This window comes from Cyrtonyx montezumae, unplaced genomic scaffold (assembly GCF_038088225.1).
Source record: "Cyrtonyx montezumae isolate F1298 unplaced genomic scaffold, pur_monq_1.0 scaffold_16, whole genome shotgun sequence".
Classification (NCBI taxonomy): domain Eukaryota; kingdom Metazoa; phylum Chordata; class Aves; order Galliformes; family Odontophoridae; genus Cyrtonyx; species Cyrtonyx montezumae.
This window is the reverse complement of record NW_027071892.1, coordinates 5162361-5178631: the sequence shown is the minus strand read 5'-3', so window position 1 is coordinate 5178631 and position 16271 is coordinate 5162361. Positions and strand designations below refer to the sequence as shown.

The following is a 16271-nucleotide window of genomic DNA, read 5'->3' as shown; positions in this document are numbered from 1 at the left end:
AGATCTCCTTTCAAGCAGTGCAGAGGTGTTGGTCCATCTGTCCCAGCTTATGGATTTCACAAGCATCCTCAGCACCGTGTCAGCACCCTCCTTCAGTCTGTCCTCTGCTGTCTTTGGGGACACATCGATGTATTGGTGCTGCAAACAGCCCCAAGCATCTAGTTTGGGTATGAGGTGCTCTGCTGCCTTGGCACAGCACGTCACCAGTGCTCATAGGACCTGCTTCTCAGGTTGGGAACCAGTATGGAAATCCTCTTGAAGCACATGAGCTCCAGCGCTTACAAACCTGTTTTGGCCGGGGAAGTCTGTCTAGACAGGGCGCAGGTGTTCCCGAAGCCCGGCGCCATGCTGCGCTGCCCGAGAGCTGCCCTGTGCACGGCTGTGCTGGTGGAAAGCTGGGGACTAGCATCCCTGCTGGGGCAGATGCGCAGGAAGGAGCCCCTCAGTACGGCCACGGCCTCGTGCAGGCGTGGGGTCAGCTGGGCTGGGTGCTCTGACAGGGCAGGAGGGCGAGGATGGGCTGTGGGACAACGAGGGGGGGGGGGGAGCGGGCAGAGCAGTCCGGGCCCTGAGGCCGAATCAAGGCCGAGCGGGTGAGGCAGGGCACAGCCTGGCACGGCTCCAGCGGCCCGCACCGGGAGCAGCAGGCCGGGCCGGGCCGGGCCGCCGCGATGCGGGGACGGGACGGCGAGAGAGCGCTGGCGGTGGGGGTCGTGAGGTGATGGCACCGAGAGGTGGGGGGGGCGATCTGCGCCGCGACGGGAGACACAGCGGAACGAAGGACGCTGAGGGGAAACTGAGGGCGGACTGCAGGGCTTAGGACACGGACGGAGACACTGAGAGCGGGCAGCGAGGGGACGCACCGCGAAGCACACCGGGTCCGGCCCGACGGGAGCGGGGCGCCCTGAGGGGCGCAGCCCTACGCCGCCCGCCCCGAGGACTCAGCGGAGCAACTGAGGACGAGCTCGGCTCTTTCCGGCGCCGCTCGCGCCTTTCCGGCGGGGGCGGGGGGCGTGCCCCGTGCGCGGTGACGCAGCGCGTAGGCCCCGCCCCGTCCCCGCCCCCATGGTCTCTGGAAAAGAGAAGAGAAAAAAAAACTTTTTTTTTTAATTGAGGAATCAACAGCCGCCATCTTGTCGCGGAGCCGGAGCGCGGCGCGAGCGGAGCGGGGCCGGGCCGGGCCGGGCCGGGGCAGCGGGGGCCGCCCGCCGGGACACGGGGCAGCCGCGCGGAGCGCCGCCAACGGGCAGCGGGGCTCGGGGCAGCGGGGCAGCGCCGGCCGGGGCCGAACGGGCGCCGCCAGCGGGACCGGGAGCGGCGGCGTTGGGCTCATTGTTTTGGGGCGTTTTTATTATTATTTTTTTTTTTTCTGAATTTTTTTTTTTGTAATTTTTTTTTAATCTTTTTTTTTTTCCTCCCCCCTCCCTTCTTCCTCCCCCCCCCCACCCTTTACCCTCCCCCCTCCTCTTTCTCTACCCCCCTTCCACCTCCGCCCTCCCTCGGCCGCGGTTCGCCCCGCGGGGTGGGGGCGGCGGGCGGGGGCCGAGGCCGAGCGTTTCCCCCCCCCCTCCCCCGCAACCCCGGCGCGGAGGGGAGGGGACGGGGCTCGGAGCGGCGGAGGGGGGAGGCGGCTATGCTCCCCGAGTGAGCGCCGGACCGCCATCCGGGCACCGCGGCTGCAGGGCGGGGGAGCGGCCGGGAGGAGCCGGGCCGGCAGGGAGGGGGCGCTTGGGCTCTTCCCCCCAGCCCGCCCCGAGCCCTCCTCCCTGCGGCCTGCTGCGGCGGCGGCCCCGGCCATGGGGGAGCGGAGGGGGCCGCCGCCGGCCGGGCACTGAGCGGCGCTGTTGTTCGGTTTCCTCCTCCTCCCTTCTCGCCGAGCTCCGGGAGCGCCCGAGCGCCTCGGACGGGCCGCGAGCGGTTAAAGCATGGCGGAGAACTTACTGGACGGGCCGCCCAACCCTAAGCGAGCCAAGCTCAACTCGCCGGGCTTCTCCGCCAGCGATAGCACAGGTGAGGCCGCGGGGCGAGCGGGGGGGTGGGGGGGGGCGGGCGGGGCTCGGTTCGGGCGAAACCGGGAAACGGCGGGCGCCGAGCGGAGGGGCCTGGCCGGCCGAGGCCCGAGCGTTGCGGAGGACGGGGCCGCGGGCGGTGCGTGCCGGCGTCGCGGTGCGGACGTAGAAACGCGCGTTCCCGCGTAGCCGGAAAGTTTGGCGGAGGCCTTTGCTCGCGTTGCGTGCGAAACTTTGGCGTCAGTGTAAGGAACGCTTCGGTCCGCCTGGCTCTTCCGTCTCACGACGGGATAGGAGCAGTCAGCGAGCTGACTCGGGTGGGGGAAGAAGTGTTTTCTCCTCACCCGTTTCTTTCCAGGGGTGCGTGCGGTCGTGATTATTTCACGGGGTTTCCCTTTGTCTCATGGTGCCTGCGCTGTAGGATGGGAAGCGTGTAGCCTGGTAGTTTATGGCTGTATTGTTGCTCAGGACTTGCCCTAGATGCGTAATGGTGGATGAGAGGTCCCGACGCCGAGCGCAGATGCGAGCTGCCCCAACTTAGAGATAAGTCGCGTTTTTTGCACCCTACTCCAGCAGTTGTCATCTGCGCCAGGAGATTGCCAGCTTGGAAATGGGTTTCTTTGCTGGAAACCCAGTGCGGCTCCTTCCTGCAGACAGCACCTTCATGTACTGTTCCTCTTTTTTGGGGGTGGCATTTCCTCCTCCGAGGAGTTTGACGCTGACATCTGCACAAGGTGAAGGAGTCGAGCACATAACCCACCAGGCTGATTTCATGTCTGTAGCGTTACGGTTGTCCCTTTCCGCTTTTTTTTCTTTGAATTCATACTTTGAGTGATAGTTGCATATAGCTGGGATTTTATTATGTCGCTTCTTGTTTTGACTTGAACTTAACACAACGAATGAGCATGCTGCCTTGGTCAGTGGCAGTAGAGCTGCCGGAGATGCTGGGCCGAAGCCAGGCAGCAGTAAATAAGGCAGTGCTCAGGGTTTAGCCCCGCTGGATCCTGGAGATCTCCTGATTGCCTGTGAGATAATTCCCAGTGTTCTGATGTCAGTTTTTCACTTTCTATTCTGTCCACATGCTCCTGGAAGTTACAACTCCGGTCCAGTGCCGCTAATGATTCCCACGGCAACGCACCGTGTTCAGATTGTGTGTAACTTTCCATTAAAAAATTCACCTCTTGGTTCCTGTTTGGGCTGGAGGTTAGTTGCTAACAGAGGGCAACATGCTGCTGTCTTATCACAGCGCTGTAGTTCAGAGGGAGCTGAAAAATGGGATTGGAAAAATACTAGAGTTTGTCCTTATACAATGAAAAAACATGTGGGATGACTTAGAAATCTGACACTTCCATCCTAATTTGGTTTACACTTTCAAGAATTCTTGCTTTGTAAATCTTCCTTTTAACATATGTTATGTTTCCCATCTGTCTTCTCAGATGTCTGAGATGCAGAGAGAACCTAATTCCTCTATTTGGAATGCTGTCTCTAATAGAGATGTCTGAACAAATGCTATTATGTGTTGCGTAGAATCACGGTGTGAATCAGAAGAAAGCTGAAACTTCATTATTACGCTAATTTAGCTGCTGGGAGCTCAGAATCTAAATCTTTAACTCAGACACGCACGCACTCTTCAAAATCTTTGCTATCTTGCCATTGAGATAGGAGACTTTCCCATTATATAGATAGGTACAATTCCTTTGGTTTGTGATAACTTAATGCTCGTACCCACGCATGCACTGAAGTAACTGCCTCTCTGAGGGTCGTTCCTGAGGCTGTGGGAGCTGGCTGGGGATGGCAATGCTGTCAGTAGGAGCTGCTGTCTCTGGGCTGGGCCTCCCTGTGCCATGCAATGGAAGGCTCCGGCCCTGTCTTCCATGTTACACCTGGGGAGCATGAGCTTGTCTCCGGCCCTGTCCATGTGAGATAAGTGCTGTAGTGGGTGTCGCTTTGTGGGTGACATGGCTTCTGTGTCATCTCCGATGTAGTTCTATCTGGTGGGGCAGAGAAAGCTGGAAATCTTGCTTGTAAATCTGCTTTGTGGTGGCTGTGAGGTTATTTCCTAAGTTTCGTGGTCTCCTTAAGGAAAGCGTGAATGGGGGTGATTCAGAAGAGCCTCTGCTCGCTGAAATCAGCGCTTTGCAGTAAGGCAGATCTGAGCAGATGCACGTTTTGTGTTCAGTCGGTTACAGTTGGAAGCTTTTTGAAGAGTGAAATACACTTGGAAAAAAGTTTCAAGTGCATGTGTGCTGTGAGTTCCTCACACGTGCTTTGTGGTGTGTGCTTTTGCTCAGACTCGTTTCGGTCGCTGACAAACTGCCCTCGCTTATCGTTCGGTCCTAGAAGTAGGGAGGGAAAAAGGGCATTAAAGGAAAAAGGAAGGAAGCGTGGCTGTTGTGGCTGCTGCAAATCACGAAGGAGCCATCAGACTTCATTTTTTGTTGTAATTTTTTGTAGTATTTAATGCTTTTGGTTCATAGCACGTTAATCCTCGCTGTCTGGCTCATGGCAGAGGACGGCCTGCTGCGTGACAGCAGTGCAGGGCTGGGGAAAGGACGGAGCTCTCCCACCCGCTGCCATCACTCATACTGGGGATGATGGAGGACCGAACGATTTAAAATGTGCGGCACCTTGTGTCTTTGATAAGAAGCCTGTAGGCAGGGGATGTCACAGCCAGCACTAGGCTTGTCGAGATAATGCGCATCTTGGGGAGCTATCTTGCTGGTTCTTTTCCAGATGAGCAGTGAGGGTGGCACAGCCTTGACGTGGAGCAGTGGATCCTCAGTGGTGTGGGACAGCTGAGGGCATTCCCGTGCTGACACTGGTTCGCTGTGTGTTCCGTGCTGCCCTGAGCCAGTGCCCGCTGCTCGTTACCGGCTTCTCACGTGATTTTGCTTTAAATGGTCATCTCGAACTTCAGCGTTTTGTCAGCTGTTAAATTAGGACACCAGGAAAGGTGCACGTGTTTGTGGTAGGGTGAGAAAGCGAGGCCTCAGTTCCAGTAACGTGCTCCGAGAACCCTGAAGTATTTAATCCTACTCGGGGTGATCTGAAAGCAAAGCTAACGCTGCTCCTGCAGCAAGGCGGATCGCTGGAGCCGGGCTGTGCTGCGCTGCCGGAGAGCTGCGTGCGCTGCGGTGCTCGCGTGCTGCTGTTGGTGCTACTGGGTAGGATTTGAAGCTGCTTGCGAGGGCAGGTGTAGCAACACTGTCAAAACAGTGGAGACGCCTTGGGAAGCAATTAAGAGGAAGAATAGTTATGGAGGGGCTCTGCAGGACTGGAGGAAAGCAGAGCGAATGCGTTGTTTGCCACCCGATGCTTCCAGAAAAGGCCGCGTTGGGTTTCTCCTGCCACGCGTTTTTTGTGGGTTTGGATTTTTTTTGTCTGTGTTCTTTTTCCCCTCAAGAGGTGAGAAGGCAGTGGGGCAGAGCAGCTGAACATCCCGGGGTCAGGTGGCTGTTTGGCGCTGCTTACGTTGGTTGTGGGGCAGGGGATGCAGCTATGTTAGTTTTTGCCATCCCGAGGAGCCTGGCTGTCAGCCTGCTGTCAGGAGCGGTTCTAAAGCTGAGTGCTGGCAGAGTGGATTCTTTCTCATTACCTTCTTCATCTGCTTGCTTAGTGTAATGAGCTTCAGCTTTGAAAAGTCACTTTGTCGCTGAAGTCTGAGGAAAGTGGTGAGATTTTTTTTTTTAGGATCTTGAAACTACTTCACCTTGTTTTTGCGGTGAGCTGGATTCTAAACCGGTAGCATCCTTTTTGGTTACTGGGACATACCTCACAGATCCAGTTTGACTGATTTTAAGAACTTATCACTGCATAGTTGCATGTCTGTGCCCTGTGTGGCATTCGTTTATGGAGAAGTATGAGCCATAAATCCCTGCCCCTTTGCCCCCCTCAGCCTTTCAGGCCTCTTTACCCACCCCACATGGCCACTGCAGTCTGTCCCATCCTGGTAGCTGAACACCAGGTTGGGTGCATCAGGTTGGTGTCTGTTTGCCTCGTTAGGTGAAGGCACTCGTGTAAAAGTTCTTTACTGGAAATCTTCTTTTTTTTTCCTCAGTAAGCGTATTTTTAATTGCTCTTAGAACTTCAAATGTGCTATTTGTCTTTTATGAAACAGTAAATTACGGGATTGTCGCCCATTGAATGGAGGTGGGGTGGGTGTGGGAGCTGCTGCCCACCCCGAACAGTGTGCCCATTGAGCAGGATACCTGCTGGGCCGTGAACTGTTAGAGCTTTGTCTGCTGGGGTCTGACGTGATTGAAAGCAGCCTCACAAAATGAACCTGGGCCCTCTGCAGTGTAACAGCTCTGCTGGCACAGGAGGAACGACGCAGTGGGAATACAGCCTGTCCACTGGGACCTACAGCTCAGCTTCAGCAGCAGCCTTGTGCATGGGTGGGCGGTCTGTGAACGAACGGTGCCCTGTCACGTTGGGAGCAGAAGATACGCCGTGAAGCTGAGACTGATTTTGGTAGCTGAACACCTGCTTCAGCATCTTAAATGTACCATGTGGAGAGAGGGGAGGGAATGCCTCAGGATGTCACCTCTCCAGACAGAGCCAAAGGGGCCACGGTGACATTGAAAGGAGCTCACTGGCTGCCTGTAGCAGGAAAGAGTCTGGTAACATTTGCAACTAGTTCTGTGGGTTACAGTGTTCTACCTGAGAATGCACTGGTTCTTCTTCTGGAAAATGTTTGGGAGGAAATAATGTATTTTTATAGCAGTTGCTGAAAATGCTGTCCAGGAAAGCAAAACCACTGTAGCCTATAAAACTGGAATCAGGAGAGAGCGCGTCTCAAGCGTGTTATCTCCTGTGCGAAAATAGGTGCTCAATGAACACAGGATTCTCCGTTTGGAAAAGGAGGCCCTTGGGAAAAGTGGCAGAGTTTGAACTGGGGGAGGCCTTTTGCCTTTGTGCTGGAGGTCGGTTCCCATTTGGCTGCTGCAGAAGTGGGTCATGTTCTGTTAGGGCAGATTTCGTGTGGATAGGTATGTCTCTAACAGCCGAGGCAGTCTCTTGGCTTCACAGATTTGTTGTGGACATGCTTAAGTAGATTGCTTTCTTAACAGACTGTTTTCTGTTGTGTAACTGTTGTAAAATGCACCTCGTGTTAATTTAACACGTGCAGCTCTGACTGCAGCATAGAAGCAGAATGCTCAATCCCTGCCCGAGCGTCTGAGCGCAGTGAGTTTTTAGGCAGCTACCATGCGAAGCTGTTTACCTGTTTTGTGTTTTTCTGCTGGCAGAGTTGTAAACTTTCTGTGCCTGACATTGATGTACGGACTTCTTACAGGAGCTGAAGAGGGGTGGAATGATTCGGGTTTTAAGAGGCGGTATTCCCAAATGCTTTCTTCACTCTTCTCATAAGCTGCAAAAACATTTCCAGCCCTTGGCTCTGACAGCATGGAGAAGTGTCCAGGCAGCAAAACCAAAAAATAGGATGCCGGAGTGCAGTGTTCAGTTTGGAAATGTAACTGGAAAAAAAAACTTATTTTTTTCTTCTTTTTTTTTTTTCAGCTCTAGCAATGTCTTCACACCTTGTCTCTCGTCTCCCCCAGCCATGCATGCATGCACACCTTTTGTTCTTGAAGTATGAGCAGTTTTACTGCAGCAGCGAGTACAAATGCTGTGGTGGGGCTTACATAGGTTTCCTGGAGAGGTGCATGGAACCTCGAGGTGCCCGAGCAGCCCAGATCCTCAGCACCATGTCCCCTTTGTTAGAGCCACTCCGCTGAGCCCCAGCAGGAGCTGCCTGGCCAGAGCAGCAGGGCTTGGAGACACAGCTGTGGGGAGAGAGCCTGACATTAGTGTTGGCTTGTAAGAGGAAAGGTCAATAAGATAGTTGGAAGAGGCACAGACTGTGGCATAATAAATATCACGGGGTTGTGTGTGAAAGAGGAGAGGTGGTGAAGCGATCACCAAGAGATGTAGTGCTCCAGGAGTTCCTGTGAAAGGCAAGTGGAAAAGGAGAGCTGAACAACCGAAGAGTTATTCCACAAGAGAGGAAGGATGAATACTTCAGTGAACAAAGTTGGCTACAGGACATGTTGGCCTTTTGCTTCCCTGCTGGGAAGGGAGCAGGAGGGACACGCGGTCAGGGCTGATGGGCTTTGGCGTGAGGGTGGTCTACCCCTTGCATGCTGCTCCAGAGGGGCAGGAGGTGAACTTGTGTGCATGTGGGCTGTGGTGATGTATGTCACTCGGTGGTCATTTTGCAGCACAGTGAAAGATTTAGGTTTTTTTTTTTTTTTTTAAGCTAGGATGAACTGAGAATTCAAGTGCTGATGCTATGTGTTGTGTTTCAGTGTACTGAAAGTTGTTGGTAAGGCTTCATGGCTTCTTGAAACAGGTTAAATGTGCTACAAGTTTTGCTGTTTCAGTTCCTACGTGAACGTGGTGTGTTCTTAGGGCAGTTCTGCAGCCTGAGCCGTGCACTAATTGCTCATGGTGGAGCACTGAGTTGAACTTTCAAGATTATGCAGCATTAGGGATTCTTATCTTCAGAAAATAACTCCTCTTTACTCTAACCTGGGAACATTTTGGTTTAGTTTTGCCACTACGGATTAGGGTTGCTCAGGGCTGTCTTTGGAGGGGTGCAGTAAGGTCTCCATGCAGTTCTGTAAGATAAAAGTGAAGAGTGGTTGCTTTAGAATGTGTCCCTGGACTGGGAAGCCTTTCAGGGACATTGTGTGTTTGAACTGATGAGTGGGGTACTCTACTTGTGTGTTTCCTTTATTAACGTGGATGTATACACTTCTCGTGCCTGCTGATATGTAATGAAGTACCTATGTACCAATGAAATAACTTCATATTTTAGTTGCATCCTAAAATAACATGCAGACACTGCTGATGTTGCACAGTAGAACGTTTTTGTGAACTTGAGCTGCTTGTTTTAGACAGAAACAACTGAGTTGTGTGATGTTTGTTTGGGTATTTTCACAACTTCGAGTGTTGCAGCCTGGCAGAGAAGCTTCAAGGGCTGTAATGAAGACTTGATTGATTTATTTCGCCCATCTGGAGCATATGTGGATTGCCTCTGTCAATACGGGGTATGATAAATGAGGGATGGGCACTTAGAGAGCAATTTGAATGATGCTAGCAGTTGAGAGTTTGAGAAGCAAGGCACTGTGAGAAGAGCATGCTGAGCGTGTCATTCAGGAGCCTTTGAGATGTACTGTATCGTGGTTTAAGAAAACAAACAGAGCTTAGAAACTGATATTAAACACATCAATGTGTGAGACTGTGATCAATGTTTCCAAGAGGCAGTAGTTCCCTTTGGTAAAGCTTTGAGGCCTCGCTGGTAGGTCTGTGCAAACCCAAGTGGCAGTGTTGTGGTAGGATTTTGGGGTGAAATGCAGTGGCCTGGGATTACTCAGGAGGCCAGAGAATGTGATGTAATTGCTGTTTGGAGAGAACAAGTCCATCAGAAAACCTCCCTTGATATTTCTGTATTGTTCTTTCAGCTTAGGCACAAGAAATTTGGGACTTGGGTTAGATGCTGCTATTCGTGCCACCTCCATTTCTGAAGCATGTTACAGTGTTGTGCCAGGTTGTGCAATAAAACTGTTACTTAATGACTTACATTTTACCCTTTATTTCTGTGTGTACACAGTAAGTATTAGTGACTGCTTTCTGAAAAGCTCTGGACTTCATGTCATGGGTACGGTTGCTCACTTGCCGGCGGCACTGATGGTCTTGGGGCTCAATGGACAACTGTTTCAGACTATTACAAAGTGCTGTAGACGAATGCTTTAGTCACTTACTTGTTATGTTTTCCTTACTTGTGTTTCTGTTTTAACTTGCAGATTTTGGATCTTTGTTTGACTTGGAAAATGATCTTCCTGATGAGCTGATCCCCAATGGCGAGTTGGGCCTTTTAAATAGCAGTGGGAACCTCGTTCCAGATGCGGCTTCCAAACACAAACAACTTTCTGAACTTCTGAGGGGAGGCAGTGGCTCTTCCTTAAACCCAGGAATTGGAAATGTGAACTCAAATAGCCCTGTCCAGCAGGGAGTCGGGAGTCAAGTGCAAGGGCAGCCGAACAGTGCGAGTATCGGTAATCTGGGTGCTATGGGTAAGAGCCCGTTGAACCAGGGAGACTCTTCCGCTTCAGGCCTGGCAAAACAAGTTGCCAGCACCTCTGGACCTACCACACCTGCATCACAAACACTGAACTCTCAAGCACAAAAACAAGTGGGGATGGTGACGAGCAGCCCTGCAACATCACAGACTGGACCTGGAATATGTATGAATGCTAATTTCAGTCAGACACACCAGAGCCTTCTCAACAGTAATTCTGGTCACAGTTTAATGAATCAGCCTCAGCAAGGACAAGGGCAGGTAATGAATGGATCTCTTGGGGCAGCTGGAAGAGGAAGGGGAGCAGGAATGCAATATTCTGCCCCTGCCATGCAGGGGAATGCAGGCAGTGTGCTGGCAGAGACTTTAACCCAAGTATCTCCACAGATGGCTGGTCACACCGGGCTGAACACAGCACAGACAGGAGCAATTACAAAGGTAGGTACATACAATTTAATGTATCCTGTTTATTGCACTTGCTTGTTTTCCACTCAGGTGTTTAGAAAAATTAACAGACCTTTTTTCAGGAGTAGGAGTAAATGTGCTTTCTTAGGTCTGCAGTTACCAGTTTCAGACACCAGTGAAATATTGAGGCGGTGTTTATGTTGTGTTTGTCATGCAATGAAAAATGAAGGCACTCATGTAAAAACGCATCCTGAGAGCTAAGTGTTGGATTTTATCTTAGCAGTGTGAATTAGAAAAGAACAGCTTAATCTTGCGAAAAGGGGACAAATAATTCCTTCTGTGCAGGATCTCATTTTATCTGCCTGACAACAACGTGTTACAAAGCGACGCGAGATCTGTTAGAGAAGTTGGAATGGGGAGAGGTGTAGAGCTTGTCTTGTCCAGGGCCACTGTTAATAGCTGCGCAGTGAATGTTTTTCAAAGTTAGGAGCGCTAATCTGAAAACATGACTTTTGATGTTCACATGAGCTTGGCAGTCCGCTCTACAAAAGGGAAGGACAGTGTTTGGCAAGGAGCAACTTGGGGCAGATTGGGGCAGGGAGTACATATTCCTGTTTAAGCGTCTGCCTGTGTTAAGGGCACTGCTGTGATCCCTGCTTGATGCGGTCATTGCTTTTTAGTTCTTTACTTCCCTGGTTTAGAGACGTGATTAGAGGAGGAGGTTGCTGTTCCTTCTCTCTTGGCTGGATAGCAGTGGACCTCATCTCTTGTGTTGCATTGGTACAGCTCCTGCCTTGGATTTTGATGGTGAAACCATTTTGTTCCGTTATACAGAAGGGAATTCCATCTCTAACCTTTCATCTGTCTGCACACTGCTCATCATTATCACTGTAATTCATTAGAGTGCGTGTGTTAATTCATTGCTGTGTTCAGAATTCTGCAAAAAATTGCATTGCCTAACAAAAGCAAGCCCAGTTGTGAATTGTGTCTTCTTAAGAAATACTGACTTCACTGTGGTGCACTGGGTGCTTCGTTTGGTCCTTGAACATAAAGATACGGAGGGTATTCTCATGCCACCTACATCCTGCTGTGTAGGGCAGAGATGCCTGTGATCTGAGTGGAGGTCATAGTGCATAAAAAGGAGTGCATCCCTCTCCAGCCCCAGATCATTTACTTTGGCTGTATGTATGGATTGATCTGCGCAGAAAGAAAGGAGCTTTTTTTCACTACCCTCTCTCTTTTTTCTATAAATGGATGGAGTAGATTTTCCCTAGCCACAACGTAGTTATGTGGTGAAGTAGCTGATTTTTGATGCAGATAATTCAAGTAGAATTACACCAAAGCAAAGGGTCTTGCCCGTCCAACCATGAAACTGATGGGAGAGGTTCTGTGATCTCATGGTTTCTTGTGAGCACATCCACCCCTGGTAAGGAATGGGCCAGTACAAATATACAGATGTGAGCCATAGTGTGAAGCTTGCTGCAGGTGGGCTGCTCAGGCTGAGCAAGATGATCTGGGTGCTCTCAGTATCAGTCCAAGAAGTCAGTTAATTTGAACAAGAATTACATTGGAGAAGAGTAGTGAAAGAATCTCTGTTTCTTACATCATTGGTTCCTCTCGTGCAGTGCATTTCCCTGTGTAGTGGCTTACTCCCTGAATGTTCTCACAAACAAAGGTGTTCTCTACTTTTTTTTTTTTTTTTTTTCTTTTTTGGAATAGGCATTTGAAATTTGGCATCCTGCTGCACTCTTCCCACCCCTGGGTTTCTTGTCCCAGTAGGGTTGCAGTGCTGATGTGTGTCAGCCAGGTGTGGTGAAGGCCTTCAAGAATCATAAACAGTTCAGGGGTTTAGTCTGTTCTTCTGTAACCAGCATTTCTGCTGAAAAGATTTTGTGAGTTGCTTACAGATACACCAGATTACTGTAGCAGGAATCTGAATTCTTCACTGGCCATAACTGCAGTTTGGAGTGCTTGCCTTGTGATTTTGACCTGTCTGAGATGCATTGTGGAGAGCTCTGTTACTCTGCAGCGTCTCTCTCCGTGCAGATCATTGCCAGACTCTTCTGAAACAGTTTTGCTTCTGACTGTGGGATCCTGCACCTGTTTTCTTGGTCAGTGCTACAAGGATAATTTTCATCTGGGTTGAAGTTATTTAAGAAATCTGATTAAAAGATCAGAAGAATTCTTCTCTGAACGAATATCCCTGGTGGGGGTAGAGGAACAGGCTGTTTAGTCACAGTGATTTCCAGGATTAGTGAAATTGCCCCTTTCTGTTGTGATCGTTTTTGCAAAGTCTATTAGGACTAGAAAATGGGTCCAAACCATCTAGAAAATCATCTCAAATTGGGGTTGGTGTAGAAGATTGAAGGTTGTTGGCTTTTGAACATCTTATGCAGCAGCAAAGCTGAGCAGATGGTTTATTGCTTCCCTAGAAACGAGCACTTCATTGCAGACATGGCTCTGTGCATCGTGCTCTTCCGTTGCCATCCAAGTTCATGTTTTTAAAATGAGGGAGATTTGACCTCTGTGTGGTTCCTGTTGGCTGGCACTGGGGCTGCAGGATGATCTTATGGGCTGGATGTCACACAACCTCTTGCTGGGGCATGTTCCCTTCTTACTATTGCTGCTCTGAAAGCTCTGGAAAGTTTCCTTTTATTTTGTCCTGATCCCAGCACTGCTAAACCTACCTTGAGATCAGATTCCTTTGCAGTTCAGTCAGACCTTTTTGGGCTCTGTATGGCCAGTAGGTGGATGTCATTGTTTGGTCAGGTCTTAGCCTGAGCCTGAAAGCACATCAGTCATGGGAAATTGATTGGTTGTGTTCTCCTTGCTTGTTTGCAGTGTCTTTGAGCCCTGTTACCTCTGGGAATGCGGCACCTGTAATAGAATTCTGAGACCAAAATCTTAGTGGTTCGTGATGGCACTAATGTGCAAAACCCAGATCTAGTATGCTAGATTGCTCTATGATTTCAGTGTAGTAATACTTGTAATGTCTGCCAAGAGGACCACCGGTTGTGTCACATTGTCACTGAGCTGTATAGAAACTGGACTGTGCTCTTTGCAGTTTGCATGCTGTGTGTGTGCGTGTGCCTTGGAGCAGCCTGCGATCACGGTTCTGCTCCCTGTAGTTTGCTGAGCAGTGGTTTGTGGGATGGTAACCTGCAGGAAATCTGATGGTGTACTGAACTTCCCTGATGAACGCGGCTCCTGGGTGTGTTCTGATGTTTGACTCTGCCTTCTGAGGAATCTGGAGTAAGGAAAACACGGGGGATGGAGGGAAATAAAGCAAAGGGTTTGACGAGCTTAGCAGGCTGGTGCTGCTGAGTACCAGACTCAGATGCACTCGTGGATTGTGAATGGAGAAGCAGAAGACGTTTGCATTCCACAGTCGTGGTGTTTGTTTTCGCAGCCTGCTGGTGCCGTTTGTTTCTCCGGTGACTCTCAATCTGTCTGGATCTGCCTGAATTGTTTTACCATGACTTGCTCTTAATTTGCTGCTTATCCTCGAAGTTGTCCGTAGCGGGCTGCCAAGCGGGCTGGCTGTGAGCAGAGCCTCTGGCAAGCACGGGTAGCCACGCGAGCTGTGTCCCACCCAGCCCTGCTGCTGCACGCTCTGCAGGATCCCACTCAACTCACCGACTTGACCAGTTGTTCAGCTCTCTGGTCAACGCCTTGATGACCAAGTTTTTGCTATATTTCACTGTGCCTTTGCGAGCAGAAGTATGATATAAATACACAGAAGCACCAAACAGCAGAACTTAGTTATCTGCAACGCAGTTTTGGTTTGAAACACGGCCGTGTAAAGCAGTGCTTGGCAGAGGGCTTGGTGCCTGATACACCAAAGAGATCTGCTGGCTTAAAGCGCTCTCCTACTGCAGCAGTCCCTCCTGACACCTGAAATTGAGTTGTTTCCTATTTGTGCTATGTGAGTGAAATTGCCTTTGCAGTTGTGCAGTGCCGCTCAAGATCCTCGGAGCGATAGCCGCTTGGCTCCTGCCTGCTGCTCACGCTCACGCCGGTCCCCGCACTCCGTCTGACTAATGCTGCAAGCTGAGAGAATTTGCGAAATGGAGCAGTCAGCATTGATGGGAAACCACAGCTTGGTTTCCTCTGCTCTGCTTCCAGCTCGGGCTGGAGGAGCCGGTCTGCATCAACTCGTCCAGCTGACGAAAATGAAATAATTCGGTGTCTTTTTAGAGCAGAATTACAGAACTGTGCTGTTGTCTCCTACTGTAGTAACACGTTGCTGACATTAAGGATCTTGTCACCACCTCTGGCACTTCAGTTAGTGTTACATAGTACTTCTGTTTCTGGTGTTGGAGTAGGGTTCATTTCTCAGTAGTGTACGTGAAGACTTCAGTAGTGAAACAGAGCCACCAGTTCTTGGGAAACTGTAGGCTAAAAGTGATCTTGTTTCCAAAAGTTTATTAAGATGACAAACCTTCGGGTCCTCATTATGATTTCTTTCTAATGTTCAGTCTGTTTCCAGGTATCTTCTTGCTGCTGTTTCTTTTTTTTTCCTCTAATGCACAGACAGAAGTAGGACTCGCTGAGAGAGGGCAACCAGCCTGTGTAAGTGCAGCAGTGTAGAGGATGCTGGTTGCTTCATGCAGAAGGAAATGTCTGTTCTGTAGTAACTGTTCTAATAGAGCATGGTCCTGCATACAGATCCTAATGTGCAGGAGCACTTATGGTGATGAGATCTCTTTAAGTGGTCTAAAAAACTTCTTATTTAATGGTGCACTTCATATTTGTGCATGGTAATGAGCTGGAATGACACTAGGAATCGAAGCATCAGAATTACGTAGAGGAATGTGTCCACAGAGCCTGTGGTATGGCCTGGGGACTGTGTGCTGGTGCCTTGCTTTGCCTTTTTTTCTCTAAGAAAACAGGAAGCTTTGCAAGTGACATGTATGGCATGGCTCAACTTGGCAGTAAGGAATGCTTGTTTGGGAATCCTGTTGCAGTGTGCAGCGCTTACTGCTCGTGTTGTGAGTGTTCCTATCTAATCCCAGTCATGGTTTTGAGACTGGAAGTAGTTGGTAGAATTAAGATACAGGTGGGCGAGGATTTTGGTGTTCTTTTCTGGAACTTGTGCTTCTTACAAAGGCTGCCTGGGTCCAGCACCTGGAAGCTGCTGCTGCACATCCTGGTGCTGCTTCAGCCCGGGAGTGATAGTTGCACTGAGTGCACATGTTGTGTTATTTTCCTACGTGTGTATCTGCTTTAGCTTGGGCAGATGCTAAACATACAGCGCCACGAAAGAGATGCAGTAGTGCATGAGTTGGTTTGCCATGAGTCCTAATGAAAACAAGGCACGCTAAATATTGGGGGTCCTTGATGAAAAGATCCCTCCGCGAAACAGAGGAGCTCTCAGAACTCCTGCAGCATGGTGCTGGGCCCTCCGTGTCCTATCCCTTTTACTCAAACAGACAAGAACAAATGCCCTTTGAAACTTTTGGCAATTAGGATAAATAAAATAACCCCTTTACAATGGGAAGATCTTTGTACCCTGGGAGGAGACGGGCCAGAGGACACAGCAGACTCATGCCGGGTTTGGAGCTGTGTGCCCAGGTGCTCAGCAGGCTGGGGCTGTCCTCGGTGTGGTACTGAGCTCCAAGCACCCTTCTGCTCCCAGTGCAAGCCCCGTGCGCAGGCCTGCTCTGTTCTCACCACCCAGGTTAAACATATGCTTTCAAGGTGACTATTGTATCTTCACCTGGCTTTAAAGCCTCCCGAGAGCTCTCTGGGTAGCTTCACGTAGCTGTGTAGCTGTG

General features: G+C 50.3%; 1 protein-coding gene across 5 annotated transcripts in view; it reads left to right on the top strand.

The window, feature by feature from the left end:
- The first annotated feature begins 1573 nt into the window (after nt 1-1573).
- Nucleotides 1574-16271, top strand: part of CREBBP (CREB binding protein) — a 73560-nt gene continuing 58862 nt past the window's right edge. For 2 of the 5 annotated variants that reach the window (XM_065732447.1, XM_065732445.1), the window contains exons 1-2: nt 1575-2010; nt 9815-10527. In XM_065732447.1, coding sequence (XP_065588519.1) covers nt 1926-2010; nt 9815-10527 — 798 coding nt within the window. In that variant the 5' untranslated portion in view covers nt 1575-1925. Of the gene's footprint in view, nt 2011-9814; nt 10528-16271 lie in introns of all 5 variants that reach the window. The other 3 variants (XM_065732448.1, XM_065732446.1, XM_065732450.1) reach the window with 3 other exon arrangements.